This window comes from Nematolebias whitei, chromosome 2 (genome assembly GCF_014905685.2).
Source record: "Nematolebias whitei isolate Nwh7 chromosome 2, NemWhi1, whole genome shotgun sequence".
In the NCBI taxonomy this organism is placed as follows: domain Eukaryota; kingdom Metazoa; phylum Chordata; class Actinopteri; order Cyprinodontiformes; family Rivulidae; genus Nematolebias; species Nematolebias whitei.
The window spans coordinates 15048911-15066107 of NC_056499.1; the positions used below are offsets into that span (position 1 = coordinate 15048911).

The 17197-nt window shown below is 42.7% G+C and overlaps 1 protein-coding gene across 1 annotated transcript; it reads right to left on the minus strand.

The window, feature by feature from the left end:
• Positions 1-285: 285 nt before the first annotated feature.
• Positions 286-13202, minus strand: vps35 (VPS35 retromer complex component). The gene is made up of 17 exons (XM_037697274.1): positions 13132-13202; positions 12200-12298; positions 9893-9989; positions 9475-9598; positions 8248-8430; positions 7916-8135; positions 7457-7540; positions 5838-5947; positions 5491-5587; positions 5263-5411; positions 4945-5152; positions 4721-4876; positions 4508-4630; positions 4229-4408; positions 3909-4148; positions 1851-1994; positions 286-1215 (listed from the first exon to the last, which is right to left on the minus strand). Exons 1-17 carry the CDS (start codon positions 13132-13134, stop codon positions 1036-1038), a joined length of 2397 nt encoding a protein of 798 aa, XP_037553202.1. The 5' UTR covers positions 13135-13202; the 3' UTR covers positions 286-1035.
• Positions 13203-17197: the final 3995 nt, after the last annotated feature.

Genomic DNA, 17197 nt, shown 5'->3' on the forward strand with positions numbered 1-17197 from the left:
AGGTTGTGTAGGAGCTGGAAAGGGAAGTCTGGGTTTGTTTCCTGGACTCGACCATAGATCAGAGGTAAAGACGGAGAGTTCTGAAACAGCTCAGGATAAAGTTCTGTTCGGCTGATGATGCTGTGTAATTTTTATCCAAAAATCCAACCAGACGTAAAAACCTGGAGGACGTTTAATTTGAAACCTTTAAAGTCAGCCAAATGGAGGTTGTTTTTATTATAAAGAAATAAATCCCAGGACAGAGATAACAAAAACAAAAGGCTAATTTTTATTATTCCTTTTCGTTTTATTCATGAACATGACAATCAGGTGGATTTTAGACTTTAAACACATTTAATGCAAAAAGAAAAAGTTAATACAAATATATATACCTTTGTGAGGTCCTCGTTGACCAGCAGGGTGCGGTGAATCAGTTTTATCTTAGATTTAGTGAGTGACCACTGAGCCTTTAGTCTTCAACGTTTCAGAACATTTAACAGATTAAAAGGCCAACAGAAGATGGAGCAGACTAAAGTTTGTTCAAAATAAGACTGAGCGGAATTACTGAGCAGCTCTGGAGTCGGTTTGATTTGAATCTTTAGCATCATTTCCTACAACAGCTCCTGATTTAACATGAAAAGGACAAAATAACATGGTTGGATATTTTTATGTGACAATTAGACTGAAAATAAAATCAGCGAGATTCTGTAACTTATTTACATTTAGCTAAATAAATGTTTCATGTGATAGAAAGATAACGAGCAGAAAGATGCAGATGACAGAAATCAGAACGAATGGTTCTTCAGTTTGCTGCAGCTGGACTCACATGCAGTTTTCTGTCCAATCCGATGCGTCAAAACAGAAACAACCAATCAGAAGACACGAGTCATGAGACAAAGCAGGGAAATGAGCCAGGATGGACGACGGGGTTAGTTTAGTTTCTGTCCCACAGGAAGAATCGCAGTGATGTTAGCTGTGCATCATGATACAGGAAGTGGACTCTGTTCAAAGAATAAGAACCTCGTAGGCTGGTCCCTCAGACTCTAGGGACCCTGATCAGAGGACCAGACCCTCGTAGGCAGGCCCCTCGGACTCTGAGGACTCTCTCTGCAGACGGAGGTGCTCCAGGGTGTTGTGGAAATGTTTGTTGATCTGCTCGGTTTCTTCACTTGCCTCCAGGTTTGGAAGGTCCTCTCTGATCTTCTGAATGAGTTGGTTCAACACCTGGACTGTCACCTGAGGGAGGAGTGGGAGGAGCATCGTCAGGGCCCTCATAACTACCAACAGTATTAGATCACAATAAAGATTATAACTCTGAAACTTCTCTGAGATGTTGAAGGTCAAAGAGGCCCGTTCTCACAAGAAACAAGAAGAACGAAACAGAACTTTAGAAAATGAACCAGGATCTGAACCGATGCTGGACAGGACTGGAACCACAGAAGTCCTGTGTTTTAGATTTGCAGCACTCATCAGGAGTCAATCTGTTTACTTTTTTTTTTTCATTTGGACCTTGTAAATATTACAATTACTTTTTCCACTTTTTGGTACTTTATTTTGTACCCTTATTGCACGCTTAATATTTCTTGTTTGTTCTCTTGTTTTTAGCGAGTCAAATCGGTTCTTCTCATCCTGAACATTTCATTGTACTGTTGACCTTGCGTTAACCTGCATATGACAAACAACTTGAACTTGAGTCAGAAGACAAACCTGACTGATCCAACTGGTCCAAGAAAAACATGATCAAATGGTTTTTAGAAAACAACAGATCAACAGACCCCAGGACCAGTTTCCTCTGGCTCGGGTCGAAGCAGGAATCTTTTCCTGTGAATAAAATAAATTAAATCTGAATAAATGTTATTCTAAAGTCTTACAGCGTCGTTCTCCCTCTCGTAGAAGCAGATGTATCTGTTCAGGATCTCGATGAACAGCTGAACCTGCAGAGACGAGTCCATGCACTGGTTGGCGATCTTCAGGGCTTTTTTCAGACACTCCATGACCCGCTTCCCGTCCCGGATCTGAAGAGCAGCCAAAACACCACCATCAGGATTACAGAGGTTTAAAACTTTGGATCAGGTGTGCGTTTAGATAGATACCGTAATTTTTGCTGTATACGTCGCTGTTTTTTTGCATAAATTTAGCGTGCCTGCGACTTTCAGTATACAACGAAGTGACATATTTATGTTTTTTTCCTCGATATTTATAATCCAATTTTTGGCCGAGATCTGACAATTTCATTCATTCTGACATGGAAAATATGGAACATTACCATTTTCAGCCACTAGAGGGCCCTTGACTTTTATAGCAAGCCAAGTGTCTCATTAATAGGTAAAAATGGCTATTAGTGAGACACTTGGCTCGTCATACCAAGCCACCTTCGTCTCGCTCCGGAACTCCTGGAGCAAACATCAAATCAGCTGCATTTCGCCGCGCCACCCAGGCGAAATGCAGCCGATTTACCATACTAATTTATTTATAAAGCACTTTAAACAGTGACAAAGCACACCAAAGTGCTGTACAGGGACAAACAGAACAAGCACACAGCAACAGATTACATAACAGGACACCAAAAAGTAGAAACCAACAAAAACAATAATGGATAACAACAACAATTTGACCATTAAAGTGCATTTATTAAGGAAAAGTTAAACTGAGACACACCTTTACTATAACGTCGAGCAAACAAATAGTTGTTTTTAAGTATTAATCTTCTTAAATTCTTGTTAAAAGTCCTCCTGTGTATGCTCCCATGGCCGCCATTAGGCAGCCAACTGATTTTTGGTGCAACACCGGCCCATGTTTCCGGGTGGTCAGCGGTGATGCATAATAGATGCGACTTATAAGGCGAAGTGACGTATTTATGTTGTTTCCACTTTATTAGACATATTTGGACTGATGCAACTTACATGGTGGCAACTACAGTAAGTGTTGCCATCAATGGGTGATCATGTACTCCTCCAGTGTTTGTTTTAAAGGGGCGGGTGAGCTTTTCTGTTCAGGTCACATGGAGGAGTAAGAGGTGGAACCACAAAGGTCCAGCAGAACTGGATCCACTATTTAAAAAGGTGGATATTAAAGTTGTTATCATTAGAGAAGCAGGAGGGAAGCCCTGCAGTGCTGATCCAGTTCAGCTTTTTGTGGGTCACTGCTGGTTCCTCCTAATCCAACTGGTTGAACCCATTATAGATGCCGACTACACAAGTCAATACACCCGTGTGTTCAGACTTGAAGTTTAAACTGTCAGGTTTTGTTTACGATGAACGAGTTTCACTCTGAAACTAAGGAGTGAAACACTTCCTGAGTGTTCAGCAAGTCTGTTGATGGAATGTAGGTCAGAGTTAGTCTGGCCAATCACAGACCTCTATCTGATCCAATGTTCCTCTCTAAAACATTCTTAAGAAAATAGTTTCAGGTTCGTTGTGTGAACATCTGTACAGAAATATTCTGAGGAGTTTCAGTCAGGGTTTAGAGCTCACCATAGCACAGAAACAGCACTAGTAAGTCACTAATGATATTCTCATGACCTCTGACAATGGACAGGTGTCTACACTGGTCCTGTTAGACCTCAGTGCTGCATTTGATACAGTTGATCATAATATTCTACTACAGAGACTTGAAGATGATATTGGAATTACATGAACGGCTCTAAAATTGTTTAAATCGTTCATTTTTGAAGCAGATAGCCGCTCGCCCTAAGCCTGGTTCTGCTGGAGGTTTCTTCATGTTTAAAAGGGAGTTTTTCCTTTCCACTGCTCCCTTTGTGCTTGCTTGGAATGAGAGACTGTGACGAAGTGACGATCAAACGCAATCTGCTGCTTCCTTCGATAACTTTTACTAATTGGCTTTTATAATGTGTGTGAATGTTTTACTTCTGTGGGACTTGGAGCTATAGAAATAAACTGAACTGAGTTGGTGCTGAAGCTGAAACCCACCTCTTCTCCGTTCTTGTCAGTGCTGCGACCAGACCAGAACAAGTGAGCGCACGTGCTGACGGCTCTGCACTGGTCAGGTTTCTTCAACAGCTTGGACGCAGCCAGAGCGCACTGCGTCCTTAAAGGCTCGTGGTTCTCCTCGCTGAAACATTTCATTCGTTCAAAGGTGCCGATGATCAGCGTGATGGCTGCCAGCTGGGCTTTGGAGTCGCTGATCTCATCCTCGTACAGAGAGAAGGCCTGCAGGGATGGACCAGTGGGGAGATTAAACCACTGGTGGAGACACTGTGGCATTGCAACATTCTTATCCACGGCTCTACCTGAGACATGAACTCGTACGCGACAGTTTCGTGATTCTCGAAGCCGATTTCGCCGGCAGCCAGTGCCCCTTGCAGGAAGAGGCGCAGCGGCAGCTCTGAAAGCTCTGCCTTGATGAGAGCGCTGATGGTGTGGTGAGCAAATGAAAAGATCTTCTGGCACTTCTTCTCCCATTTATCGTCCTGCAGGAGGAGACATACGAGCTTCTTAATGACACGCAGGAACACAAGCAGGGAAAAACAAAACAAAAACAAAAAAAACAGGTTATTGTTTTTTTTTACCACCGAGGAGTTTTCTTTGTATCTGAAGGCCAGCTGGTAGGCAGCAAACACCAGGGGCGGTAGAGTAAAGCGGATCCTCTGGTTTCCACCAGCTCCAAAATGTTTCCGGGCAGTGTTCAGAATCTGAAGCAAAAGAAAGAAAGAAATAAGAACCCGATCGAAAAGTGTTTTATTTTTTTTTAACTGAACAGAAACAAACTAGGAGGAACCTACCAGATACTGCTGATCAGGATCTTCAGAGTGGAACAGGTGGATAAAACGACCCACAAGGCTCTGCTCCTCAGCAAAGTCCTCCGGGTCAGGGTCATCAGCTGGTTGGTCCGGCTGGTCCTGGACCAGCGTGGACACCAAGCTCAGGATAGCATCCACCTGAAAAAGAATATACATTTGATTAATTATTGTCCATCATGTGGTCCCATGTCTCCAACATGTCTCACCTGCTCCTGGGACACCATGATGGTGTTACAGTCCAGCGTGTTGCTCAGGACGTAGCAGCTCATGCTCTTGCGGGACTCAAAGTCGAAGTACTCAAAGAGTGGAGGGAAGTGTTTGAGCTGCAGGACCATCAGCAGATTGTTGTAGGTGTCCACAGGGATCTTCAGGAGCCGGGTCAGTTCTTTAGACACGGCGCTGCTGGTTGCTATGCTGTGAGGAGACAGAGACGGTGAAAACTCAAAGCTTTACAGTCAACGAAGGGCTTTTACTGCAGCGGGATGTTAAACTTTTAGAATGCTCTCATTCAGTTTTTGGCTTACTGCTCCAGATTGAGTTTATTAAATATCTCCACTGTGCTCTCCAGGACTTTGTCCACGTAGTCCACCCGCTCAGGGTAACACTTCATGGCCAAATTAATGAGAGACACCTGAAGAGAAACCACGTCCTCTGATGGCATGTCCTGACGGGACTGAAGAACCAGATAGGACAACGTTAGAAGACATTTTACAGAAAACACAGACTCAAGCGAGACAAACTGATTTATTTACCTGAATGACTGTGGCCACCTGTTGGGAGAAGATGTCAAACAGTTTGATCTCAGCTGGAATACCTGGTCCATCTTCTCGATGAGCAAACAGAGCCAGTCTGAAAGATGTATGTTAGATTACAAATTTAATTTAAGACCAGACAAAATCATGCACACTCAGTAAAGACCATTTCTGAAGCTGAGCAAACAGAAATCCACGTTCTCCATCCGTACAATATGGTACCGGTCCAGGCTACCTTGAGCTTATGAGTTAAAGTAAAAACCACTAACGTGTTTAAAAGTCTAAAACCTTCTTTTAGACTTCCTATTCCTGTTTTTCTCCTCTCTGGTCAACAGAGTATGCTGTACCTGTCAATCAGAGCGATGATGATGTTCTTCACGTTGACGTGTTGATGAAGCTCCGCACAGGAACGCAGGAAAGGATTCAGGGTTTGGAGGTGGAACTCATCAGGGAAAACCTTCAAACAGACCACAGTTTTATTTATACTTCACTAAATCTGTTAAATAAATTAAACATAGACAAACAAGTGTGGACTTAGTTGATTAGGAAGCGATCAGTTTCCTTTTCCTTGTTTTGGTGTTCAGTTGAGTTCAAAGTCAGACAACGTTCGAGACAATGAGAGTTCGTGGCCCCCGCCACCACGAAGGTCAGCGTCGGCTTGTACGTTTGCTTCAACGTGAGAAATAACTACGTCCAAGTCCAGAACAGGAAAAAGGCACAATTTTTTTTTCAAGAAAAGCCCTGCAGACCAATGAACATAAAATATTTCTATGGACATAAATAAAAGCTCTTCATTTTTGTGTGGCTTGGTACCAAATGAACCGTGGACCGGTGGTTGTGGACCCATGTTGTAAAATTAGTCACGAGTTGGTTAATAAGAACCTTTTCCTAGAGCCATGTTTAATGTTCCGCTGCCGGTGAGAAGGCAGCATCACAAAGGATGAGAAGAGTCGGTGGATGATGATCTAGTCCTCTCTGGGATGTTAGAAAGTCAAATAAAGTGATCCTTCACCTATCGAGGGGGTTACGTTCCAGAGACCCCACAATAAGTGAAAATTCGCTAAGTAACGGCGTTATATTTATTGTATTAGTTATATATATTTAAGGTTTTATAAACCCTTCCCACACTCCTACAAACCTTTCTCACTCAGGTTTAGCCGTCGCTCACAGCGCAACACTGAAAACTTTAAGCCCCCAGTATACCCCCGCGTACGTCTGTACGCTGAAGTACGCGCGTCCGTATGCGGAGGTACGAGCGTACCCCTGCAGGGCATGTATGCGCAAAATTCAAGTTTTACGACCGCGTATGCGGTGTCGCACAATAAACTGCCCGGCAACGGACTGTTTTGAATGCGACACCAATGTATTAAATTCCCCTTCTTCATCTCTGATCTGGCCTTTTTTGGGTTTTTTTTGCCAAAAGGCAGTGATCTCTTCCTCCTCCGTTGATGCCATGACTGAAATGGTGAGAAATGAAGGAATTTGTCATGAGCAAATTAAACTCCGGTCCAGCGTGGCTGAGGGAGGGTCTGGAGATTTCCTGGTGGGCTGGTCTGATGTGTGGGCTGCTGGACCAGTGCTCCCTGTTTTTTTTTTTTTTTTTTTTTTAGATATTTTTACTAACAACATATAAAACACAGAACACCGCTGCGGCTGAGGCTGCCAGCACTCGTTTTTTCCCCCCAACCTGTCAATCAATCCAGTAGGCGCGTCAGCAAATGACCAATCGGCAACCTCAATTTGTCCCGAAGGTAAACGCTCTGCGGAGCTGCTCTGCAGCTGCTCAGGGTGGACGCTCGAGTATGAAGTCTGAAGGTGGCTTCCTCCTCCACTTGCACAAGTGGTGGTAGCGTACAGTATGTCCCGCAAAATCCCAAGATAGAGAGAAAACTCCTCGATACAGAATTAGAAAAAACCTGCGATACAGTGAAGCTGCAATAAGTGATACTGTGAGGGATGACTGTACCTGAATGATGCACTCCATGAGATACTCCTGAGCCAGAGAGTCTCTGCAGTTCACTACCTGCTCCAGGACTCCAGGAAGAACCACCTGAAGGGTGAAGAAATGTTCTGCAGGTGAGAACCCTCAGTCCTCCAGAACCTGATGACTACACGGATGTTCATGATGTCATAGCATTTTAAATGAAGCTACAATAAAAGAATTACATCAGAACTTTGTTCCATTAGATCAAGAAAAACCTCCATTATTTTGGCCAACTTCACAAAACAAAATATTTGACTCAAATTTAACTTGTAAACTAATAAAGATCATTTGTTGTTTAATTTTAATTCTAAAAATACAAGATGGGATCACACCTCTGATTAATACAAAGGACAATAAAAATTATTTGTAGTTTTTCGACTGGCTGTATGGTCCAAACCACAGGACAGCTGGCTCTGACAGCAGCCAGGAACAGAAACACACCTGTTTGTACTTGTCCACATTGACCCCTTCCAGCTGGCTCAGGCGGACCAGATTGGTTCCCACCAGAATCCGAAGTTCCTGACGTTCCTTCTCCCGCTTCTCTCGGTCTCTGCTGTGTCCCTGATGCTGCATTCGAACCCATAATTTATTCATTTCAGCAAAATTCAAAAGGATGAAGTCGATGGAGTCATTGATGTCCCCGGTCATCTCCTCGGAGCCCCTGAGAAAGAAAAATGAAACTCAGAAAACAGCAGAGGGACGTCCACATGTAGGTAAATATCAGAACGATGCATCAAAAGGAAAGTTTTCGACTAAATAAATCCAGAACTTACTCCGACTGTTCTCCGTCATCTGGCAGGATGTTACGGGTGCACTGAAGCAGGTAGTTCCTGAGGAACAGACCTCGGAGCGGGTGCTGGACCCCACGACACATCTCCACCAGATCCTTCAGGATGTCCTTACGAGACTGAGGGAAGGAGCGAACGTATACCACGCCCACAGTGATCAGCAGGTAGCTGCAGGCACACAGACAGAATCCAGCCATGTTGGATCAATGAAGCCACAGTCCTTTACTTTAAATGAAGCTAGTCCGATTTAACGGGTTTATTGGGTTATTTTAAGTGTCTTTCAGGTAAAACATTCGTTTAACAATGATACTGTCCTGTTGAAACGATGTTTGTTAAATTCAGGCTGTTTAGTGATGTAAATAATTAGAGGATAATTCTGCTGAGACAACAAAACGCACCATCCTGCGCCCAAAGTAAGATAGAGTAAAGCTGGACCTTTAAACAGAATATTTACAGGAGACAAACACAGATCTCCCTCTCCAGCTCCTCCTGGGGGACCCCCCGAGGTGTTCCCAGACCAAAGAGGGTCTATAATCCCACCAGAGTTCTGGGTCTGACCCAGAGTGTCCCCTCAGTGGGATGCGATCAGAAAATCCATAAAGGGAGGTGTCCTGATCAGACGAACCTCCTCAGGGGACTCCTTTATATTCAGAGGAGCAGCAACTCTACTCTAAAAACCCCTACCCCCCCCAGATGACAGAGCACCTGCTCCTCTCTTAAGTCCGAGCCCCCCACCCTACGTAGGAAGTTCCATTTCAGCTCCTTGGATCCAGGATCTGGCTCTGCTGGTCCTGATACAAACCTCATGATCACAGGTGAGGGTTGGAACGTAGACAGATCAGCAAACCCAGAGCTTTGCCTTTAGACTCAACTCTTTCTTCACCACAACTGACCAGAGCTACGCCCTCATTACCGAGGACCAGCTCCGATCCATGGATCCATCTCCTGCTCCATCCTAGTTCAGGTTCAGGTCAAAGTGACGAAGTCGTTGGAAAATAACGCTGATGCCTCAAACCTCCTTCCGGCAGGTCAAAGGTCAACCATCAGCCGGTTGAAGGTTAAAATGTTGTAACAACGAGCCGTGGACTCCCTGAAGCTGCCCAGGCAGACTTTCAGACATATTTACAGTTTTATTTGTTCTTTTCTTTACTGAACTTCAACCCAAAGAAGAGCAGCTTCATATTTACTCATCTTCCTGTTGAAGATACTCACAGTCGGGGAATGATGTTCCCAGCATATTGGACCAGCTCATAAAGATCCGCCACCTTCCTTCCTTTAGCGAACTCATCAGTCAGGTAAACCTCCAGGTAATGAAGCTCATCAGAGATGGCCATATCTGAAACCAGCGTTAGGGACCAGAATGCTGTGGCTCCCAGCAGGAAAACACACTGTTACAGTTCAAAACTCAACCTTCAGCTAACAAATGGAGTCTGTTCAAATACACAGCTGCTGCAGGAAGTATCCAGCTGTGTTGTGCTGCAGCCAATTAAATTCACCTCTGCTCATTATTTTACACTCAGAACCTCATGAGGACAGAACAGAACACTGTAAAGGTCACAAACTGCACCAGAGGATTAAGCAGCTCCACTGAAAACAACTACGACAGAAAGCCTGCAGGGTTAGAGGATACAGAGCTCGTAGTAGCTCTTTGGAGAAAGCATTGAGGTCCTCAGCTCTCCCAGCATGTTGGAGGCATGTTTTAAAGCATCCATCAGCTTGTTCTTGTCCTGCACACAAAAACAGAAACATGATGTTTCACTGGATTAAAGCATTGCTACACTCAGGAGGTAAACAGTAAACTGTCAGGTGGTTAGGAAACGTTACCGTTAGCATGTTGCTAACAGGCGTCATCAAAAACAAGTCACTTCCTCTTCATAATGTACTTTTATCAACTTGTCTGTAGTCAAAGTATTATTTCACTCAAAGGACAAAAAAACAAACACCCCATCAGTAAATATTTAAAGGATTAAAACATTAAAAACATTTATTTAATATCAACTAACGTTTTAATGAACAAAAATATGATTGTGACTTTAAATTGAAAAAAAACTTTACATTTAATACATATTTAAAGGAATGAATGAATGCTTCGGTACTGATAATCTTTCATTAGTTTTACAGTTAATCAGATTTTTCTGATTTACTTCTCACCTAAAACTACAAACATGTTGAAAAGTTACAGACAGGGGCCAAAGGGAGGTTCGGGAGGATTCCTGAACGGTCGGTCAGTTCCAGGCCGAACCGGCCAGTGGTGATCGGTATATTGTTTGTGTTTTTAAATGCTGCTGCATCCCGTGCAGCAGCCCTCGCGGCCGCAGCTGGCAAACGTCACATGCGAGCAGCCCCTCCCAATTTGAAATAGAAAAAAGAGCGGATAGCAAACATGCTAAAAAGAAAGGAGAAAGATGGGTGGAGCAAGGAAAGGAAAAAAAAAAAAAGAAAAAGGAGAAAGTTAGTGCAAGATGCAGCCAAATGCACTAAAATACCAGACTTTTTTTTGGGGGGGGGTGGGTGGGTGGGGGTCACGTGACTAAAGTCAGCCAGGACGGTGATAACAGGACGGAGCATCATGGATACATCAGGTAAACAAGCAGTGCATCATGGACATCATCCATCCCAGAGTTGGCGTATCGTGTGTTTGTGTTTCTGGATGTATTCAGGGCACACTGAACATAAAGGAAGCCCATCAGTATTGTTACACCACAAGTCCATAAATCTTTAATCTACTTTATCAACCAACATTAAAATCAATCCCCACTGACTGACCAGAAAAAGGCATGTTTCTGGACTGCATAAGAAAACATTTCAGGAAGGAGTCCGTTTACCTGTTCTGTTTCTACATTAATATTTACCTATTTTCATCAGCTCAAGAAAAATACATTGCAGTAATTCTACTGTGTATACATGTCTATGCCTGTAGCACTTTTCTTATGTTGTATTTTTGTTATAAATCTGTGAATTCTTGCAAAAGTGCTCTAAAACGCATCATTTTTCCAGTTATTACTAGTTGAAAAGGCCAGTGTCAGTCGAGGAGTTGATGCAGTGGGACAGGATAATACCAGCCAAGGAGTGAGAAGGAGGAAGGGACAGATGAGGACGGAGAGGAGAAGGAGGTGGAAGGAGAGAAAGAGACCCTGATGCCTTTAGACAATGATGCAGTTATAGACAGAGTTGCAGAGACCTGGGAAGAGGTTATGATGTTAGAGGTTTTTATACCTTTGGAGGTTGTTACTTTGTTCCTTAATGTTTGCTTTAATTTTTATGATAAGCTGCTTGTTTAATAAACTGATTTGTATTTTTTTTATTTGTATCACTGAATACATACAAACACACACAGTAGTTCTGATTGTTGAACAAAGTGTTTTTATGGTGCAAATAAAGTATTCGTGTTCAAGTTATGGTTCCACGTGCACCCGTTGTTCGATCAGATAAAAGTCCTCTCCAAAGCGAGCTCCCATGCTGAATTTCAACCCCAGCCCGCCCCTGGTCACAGACAGTTTGTAAACAATGTGAAACAAGTCAACCGCTCCCGCAGAACATACCCTTCCTTCTACACTGCATTAAACAGAACCGGGTCAATGTAGAAACAGCGACAAGTGGAAGAAATCAATAATTTGTCGAAATCATCCACCTTCAGATGTTGACTTCAAGCAGAGATCTCAAGTGAAACCAAAAAATATCAAGCTGTGCTTTTATTTTGTTGCTTCTCTTCAAACTTTAAAACTAAGACTAACCAGAGACTACAGTTATTAAAAAGGAGACAAAAAAATCATTAAACAAGAATAAGTCTGTCTCTGTGATGGACTGGAGACCTGTCCAGAGTGTCCCCCACCTCTCACACAGTGACTGCTGGTTATGGGCACCAGTGACCCCTGTGACCCAGAAAGGAAGAAGCGGGTAAAGATAATAGATGGATGGAAGAATGAAGTCCTCCTACCAGACATCTCTTCATCTGGAAGGACTGAACTTTAACAGCTTGAACGGCTTCATCCAGAAGCTTCTCCTGCTCGTCCTGAGGAGACTGCTGGGTGGTCGGCTGCAGACAAAAAATATTGAAACATAAAACCATTTATTAAACGACGTGGCTGAACATTAACGCTTTATTAAAAACTGTATTTTGGTGATCATTTTGTTAGTAGTTCTGTTTTGAACATGAGACCAAGTGAACCGAGCTGTCACATCATCAAGAACACTCACTGCAGAACCGGACCAAAACCTGGACCAAGTCCTACAGAAAACGTGGACTGAGTTTTTGTGCACTGGTAATCCTTTCAGCTGTAACCACCAGGTTCGGCTTTACCGAATCAAGCGGGACTTCATCTTGGTTCTTGACAGACTACCTTAATCACGTGAACGTTTGTTTCCGTTTCATTGATTGAAAAACCACGCCCACATATTTGTATAGATATCTTTGAAAATGTGTGAAATTGCTTTAATTTGAAATGTCGCGGAAATAAATTGTCTGTAAACCATCAGTTTGAACATATTTATCTGCTACATCATGTCGTTCGGCTAAGCTAACAGATGCTAATAGTTACCTCAAGGTGTGCACTTGAAGACGTCTTTGTCGCCAAAATATCTAAATATAATCATAATATAAGAACACATGGTGTTATACGTTACCGTCAAATCAAAATAAGCATTGATGTACTTAGAGTTTCAGATGGCGGAAGCCCGTTAGCCTAGCCTGTTAGCCTATCTAGCTGCTGTTGAACACCAGGCCTGTTTGCCGCACGGGCAGCGGAGGAGCTACATCCGGTCCCTGAAACATCCACCGTTTTTTTGTTTCGGTCAGCGAAAGATAATAAAACTAAGTGCATTAAAATAAAACCCAAAGGTTCAGATTTTATGGTTATTTAGGAAACTCACCATGATTACCGGACGTTATCAGAAAGACTCGAGACGCTGCCCTGTCACGTGATCCACGACTAGTGTCACGTGAACGGCTGTGACAGCGTCTCCTGTTTATAGGTCTGCTGCTCATACTCGTCTCCACCGGCTATCTCTGCTAGTTTTTATTTACATCATGTGTAAGTGATACAGTAAACAAACACAGGTTAACAATAAAAGTGAGAAAATAAAAATATCTATTTATAACACAAAGGCTTACTTTGGACACCTGACAGCTGTCAGATATAAACATCTGTCAGGTGTAAGACAGATGTTTGCACCTGACAGATGTTTACACGACAGATGTATACATCTTACAGACATTGACACTTAATAGATGTTTACACCTGACAGATGTTTACACCACAGATGTATACATCTTACAGACATTGACACCTGACAGATGTTTACACCTGACAGATGTTTACACGACAGATGTATACATCTTACAGACGTTGACACCTGACAGATGTTTACACCTGACAGATATTTACACTTGAGAGATGCTTTCACTTAACAGATGTTGACACTAGACAGATGTTTACACCTGACAGATATTTACACTTGAGAGATGCTTTCACTTAACAGATGTTGACACCACCTGACAGATGTTGACACCTGACTGATGTTGTTAGTTTTCATCAGATCAGGTGGAGGACTGTCCGTGAAGCTGGAGCAGAAGGGTTGTGGTTGTTTTGGTTTGCGGTGAGTCCCAGGATTAGATGAGGGCAGAGGAACAGCGCCGCTCCATTCCCTCGACCCAACAGGCCTTATCTCCATTGATCTGACACCCTATTTATCTGAGAGTGGACCTGAATCTGCTGGCCTTGCAAAAATAGAAACAAAGGATCTGAACCATCAGCACTTTATTTGTGGTGGTCCAAATGGTCAAAGGGACATGCGTCTCTCTGGCCTCATTCGTCCCAGTGTGTCATTGTTTCCATGTTTGGTCCTGGATCCTGACAGCAGACCCACAGACCCTTTGTTTGGATCTTAAAGCTGGGTTTCTGTAGCTGCACTTTATGTTTCAGTGGATTTTTGATGTTATTAGTTTGTATTGTGATTAGGGCGGGGATGTCTTTGACGTGGACACTCTTGCAAAAGACGTTTTAGGTTGCAAGTTTGGAAATCAAGTTATTTTTTATTTATTAAATTTTGTCACAACTGCCACATCATTCAACCCTGAGTCTCTACGGACTTCTGTCTGGCTTCTAACCTGGAGTTTAACGTTTCTAACAGATTCATCTCTGGATCACTGTAGATTTACTGGCTTTACAAAAACAACAACGACAGAACGGTTCTGCTGGTATGGCTTCGTTTAAACTGGACTTCCTTCCAGAGATGATGGTGGACCACTGCTCTTTGAATTCTAGTCCGGGGTAAGTATTTCTGAAAAGAACTTTCATGTTTTTGTATTTGTCTTTCTTTGTTTTTTTGAACAATTTGTTTTGTTCTATTCATGTCATATATTATTTTACTGTATTTTATATTATATAGATTTTTTTTAAATCATCAAAAATGATATAATTTTGACTTTTACCTAGTCAAGTTAAAGTACCTCAGTGCCACCAAACTTACCTGTGCTCCTTAATGTTGTAGTGGGAAGAAAATCAATGGATCTCTGGATCATCCTGACCAACCAGATATTGATGCCATCAAAATGTTTGTGGGACAGATTCCACGGTCCTGGTCTGAGGAGCAGCTTCGGGAGCTATTTGAACCCTATGGAGCAATTTATGAGATCAACATCCTTAGAGACCGGAGCCAGAATCCACCTCAGAGCAAAGGCCAGTGCGTGGTAACACATACTTCAGACACATTATGGGGCAGTTCATCCAGAGGGACAGGCCCTGGGGGTCATTAGTTGAAAAGTACCCCTGTATTTTCTGGGCAAACCAGTCTATGTACTATGTAACTATGTACTATGTAACTGCACACATATGATGGAAAGTCCTCCAGGACCGCCCTGTCTCCACTGGTCACAGCTTCTCTGAAAAGCTGACATTGGGTTTATTCTGCAATATCAGGACAGCTATACTGGACCACACGGAAAAGTGTACAGGAACATCTGGAATAATGACTGGGATCATTTGGAAAAGTGTAGACAAATATCTGGAATAGAGTCCAGGAACATCTACTGCAGTGGCAAAGAACATCTGGAACAGTGCAGATGAACATCTGGAGCAGTGTCCAGGAACATCTGGGAAAGTGTACAGGAACATATGGAATAGTGTACAGGAACATCTGGGATAGTATACAGGAGTATCAGAAATAGTGTCAGGAACATCTGTAACAGTGTAGTTGAACTTCTGGAATATTGTCAATGAACATCTGAAACAGTGTATCTGAACATCTGGAATAGTGTCAAGCATGGACTGGAGATCCCACAGTCAAAGTCGAGGACTCCACCAGGGGTGGTGGAGAATGGAAGGTCTAAGATATCAAAGTTCATGCTCAATCATTCAGGTACAAAATCCAATAATGGTCAGTCAGGTCATCTGGACAGTTTCTTTTTAGTGGAAAGATGTTTCGCCTTCTATCTGGAGGGCTTCATCAGTCTGAGGAGTCCCAAGCAAACTGTTTTCCCCACTAAGCAGTACACTCCTTTATTGGACCAACCAGTTTGCTGGTGATAAGATGGTTTCTGGGGGCTGTCCTGTCCCCCGTCGACTCCTTCCAGGCAGGCAGCCACAGCCAAAGTGGTTCAAGACATCAAAGTTAATTTTCAATCATCCAGGTACAAAATCCAATAATGGTCAGTTAAGTCATCTGGACAGTTTCTTTTACTGTAGGACCTCCAGGTCCAGACCAACAAACAGGTGATGGCTAACCAACCAGATCTTGTGGTGGTCGACAACAAGAGAAAAAGGCACTGGTGATAGATGGAGCAATCCCAAGAGACTAACATTAGGAAGTAGGAGCAGCTGGAGAAACACCAAGAGCTGAGAGAGGAAATATAGAAGTTGTGGCGAGTCAAGGGGTCCGTGGTGACAGTTACAATAAAGACTTTCACTCCCTGAGGATCCCCAAATATAACTCGGCATCAGAGGTCTTATCGAGACAGGGGTGTTTTTTAGAATTCACACCAAGATCAAGATAAAAAAATTATTCTTTATGTTTTCATGTACATGTTTTTGCTTTTTGCATAAAAGAAAGTTTGATTTAAAAAATAAAGTAAAAAATACTTTAAGGTGTTGACAGTTTTCTGCTTCCTTTGCAGGCTGCTGTTTTATAACATACTACACTCGTAAATCAGCTTTGGAGGCACAGAATGCTCTGCACAACATGAAGATCCTGCCAGGGGTAGGTCACGCCGTGTGTTTGGGTTCTCCTATTTATCAGAGTCAGAGTTTCTTTATATGTCATTCGCACGTGGAACAAAATTGTGTACACAGAGTCCCAGGTACAGCCAACAATAAAATGTAAAAGAAAACAGTAATAAGATCTAAGATATGAAATAAAAAAGCATTAACTAAAAAGACACTAAGCACTAATAGCATAAAAACAATATGCCGAACAGCAGCACGAACATGAGTCTGTGTGAGCAGATGAGTACGAATGAACACAGCAACATGAAACAGATCAGCAGCAACATGATGTGATATTTCACAGTGATTATTCTGGTTAGAGATTCATGAGTCTAACAGCCTCAGGTAGAAACTGTTCCTCAGTCTAGTGGTTCTGCACTTAATGCTCCTTAACCTCCTTCCTGAGAGGAGTGGGGCAATATGTGTATGTGCTGGGTGAGTGGGGTCCTTCATGATGCAGGTGGCCCTCTTCCTGCATCTGGAGGTGTAGATGTAAAATATGTAAAATATAGTTAAACATGGCACCAGTTTGAGCTGAAACTGTCAGATTGGATCCAAGGGTGTGCACATCTGCTGCACCCTTACAATACAATACAACTTTATTTATAGAGCACTTTAAAACAACACTGTTGGCCAAAGTGCTGTACACTAGGACATACAAAAACATAAAAACCCCACACGTTAAAAATATGAAATAAAATAAAGATAACAAATAAAATAAAACAAATAACTTAGAG

What these genes read in the sequence shown, in the direction of transcription:
- vps35 (XM_037697274.1), bottom strand. An exon ending in ATCCTGATCAGCAGTATCTG is followed by an intron (nt 4,631 to 4,720) that starts GTAGGTTCCTCC and finishes CTTTTGCTTCAG; the next exon opens with ATTCTGAACACTGCCCGGAA. An exon ending in CGTACGAGTTCATGTCTCAG is followed by an intron (nt 4,149 to 4,228) that starts GTAGAGCCGTGG and finishes CCATCCCTGCAG; the next exon opens with GCCTTCTCTCTGTACGAGGA.